This window comes from Arachis duranensis, chromosome 9 (assembly GCF_000817695.3).
Source record: "Arachis duranensis cultivar V14167 chromosome 9, aradu.V14167.gnm2.J7QH, whole genome shotgun sequence".
In the NCBI taxonomy this organism is placed as follows: Eukaryota; Viridiplantae; Streptophyta; class Magnoliopsida; order Fabales; family Fabaceae; genus Arachis; species Arachis duranensis.
In genome coordinates, this window is record NC_029780.3 from 116174496 (window position 1) to 116176192 (window position 1697).

The 1697-nt window shown below is 46.3% G+C and overlaps 2 protein-coding genes across 2 annotated transcripts in view; both read right to left on the minus strand.

Moving 5' to 3' along the window:
• On the minus strand, positions 1-420 carry LOC107467757 (uncharacterized). The gene has a single exon (XM_016086933.1). The coding sequence runs from the start codon at positions 418-420 to the stop codon at positions 1-3; it is 420 nt and encodes a 139-aa protein (XP_015942419.1).
• Positions 421-438: 18 nt separating this feature from the next.
• Positions 439-1697, minus strand: part of LOC107467756 (uncharacterized) — a 2171-nt gene continuing 912 nt past the window's right edge. The window contains exons 3-4 of the mRNA XM_016086932.1: positions 908-1694; positions 439-821 (exon numbers count right to left, since the gene is read on the minus strand). Of these exons, the coding sequence (XP_015942418.1) occupies positions 439-821; positions 908-1694 (1170 nt within the window). The remainder of the gene's footprint in view (positions 822-907; positions 1695-1697) is intronic.

The following is a 1697-nucleotide window of genomic DNA, read 5'->3' on the forward strand; positions in this document are numbered from 1 at the left end:
CTATTCGGTTGGACCTGCACTCGGTCCACCACTTTGACGACATCTACTGCGACTATGGCCCTCGGCACCGCATTGCTTGCATCGCCTCGGGCGACGCAACATACGAGTGTCCATCTCATTCAAGAAGCGGGTCATCTTCGGCCGGCCCTTGGCTACCCGTCTGAGGAACGGGTTTCCAACGAATCTAGGTCCATGATAAGCAGGCCACGTTGCCGGATTTCCCAGTGGTCGAAACCTAGCCCTGTATACTCTTCGAATTTGGTCCATCTTGTAAACGTCATTAACGAACACTTTCCAATCCAACCTCTGATTTGCACAACACGCAAACATGTGCCTACACGGAATTCGGTCAACCTGGAATTCACCACAGTCACACCGATAGTGGCGCAGGTCAACTGCATACTCAACCCCACTAGGCATCTCGCGTACTTCGAAGACTTAATTTTCTCTATCAAAGCAGCTAACATGTATGTTACCTGATGCTCGTTGATTTGCATGCAGCTTGATTGTCACCATCTCAGAGAACACAAGTCCAGCACTGATTTGGGCTTCAGCTTCAGCTCTTTTCCTAGTGAACAACTCATTCAGCCTGTAAAATGTCACCTTAACAAGTGCAGTGACTGGGAGATTGCGTGCACCCTTTAAGACGGAGTTGATACATTCCACAAGATTGGTGGTCATATGACCCCATCGGTAACCACCATCAAATGCCAAAGCATACTGCTCACGAGGGATCCGATGAAGCCAATTGGTGTAAGCCTCACCCCGTTCCTTTAATCGTTCATAGCGCATCTGGTACTCCCTGGTCGTCCTTGAATATCCTATGAAAAACATTCAGTCAACTATGAACACCAGTCTATTTGATCGTGCTTACAATAAATTAAAAGTTCATTGTACACAAACTTACCAATGTTGACGATAAGCTTCTGCAGGTAAGGTGCTTTGAACTTCCTCAAGAAGTTGGACTCAATATGCCTGATACAAAACATATGGAAAGCTCTTGGAGGAGACCACGCCCCATTACTTCGTTCAAAAGCTGACCTAATCGAATCGTGTCGATCGGAGATTAGTCCGACACCATCACGGGTCACCACATGTTGACGCAGGTTGCTCAGAAAAAAGTGCCATGCATCAGAAGTCTCTCCCTCCACTATGGCAAATGCAATAGGCACGATGTTGTTATTACCATCTTGTGACACTGCAACCAATAAACAACCCTTGTATTTTCCATACAAATGAGTCCCGTCCACCTGCACCACTGGCTTGCAGTGTCTGAAGGCCCTTATACAGGGGTAATAACTCCAGAAGACTCTATGTAGAACACGTATATCAGGAACCAAATCATCCCCCTGGTAAGCTGGCATTGTTTCAAAGTGAACCACTGCTGATGGCTCTTTGTGGCACATGGCCTCAAACCATATCGGCAAAGCTTCATACGATGCTTCCCAACTTCCAAAAATTGATTCGACCGCCTGCTGCTTTGCTAACCAAGCCTTGCGATAACTGATGGTGTAGTTAAACTTTGACTGGATATCAGCAATTACAGATTTTACCTTTATAGACGGGTCAACCTCTACCAACGGCTTTATTGCTTCTGCAACTGTCTTGGAATCCAGCTTCGAATGGTCTTGAGAAATAGTAGACCTGGTACAAGTATGACTTCCATTGTACCTCCTTATCTCCCAACAGTACTTCTT

What these genes read in the sequence shown, in the direction of transcription:
- LOC107467757 (XM_016086933.1), bottom strand. Translation starts at nt 420, where the DNA reads ATGCCTAGTGGGGTTGAGTATGCAGTTGACCTGCGCCACTATCGGTGT.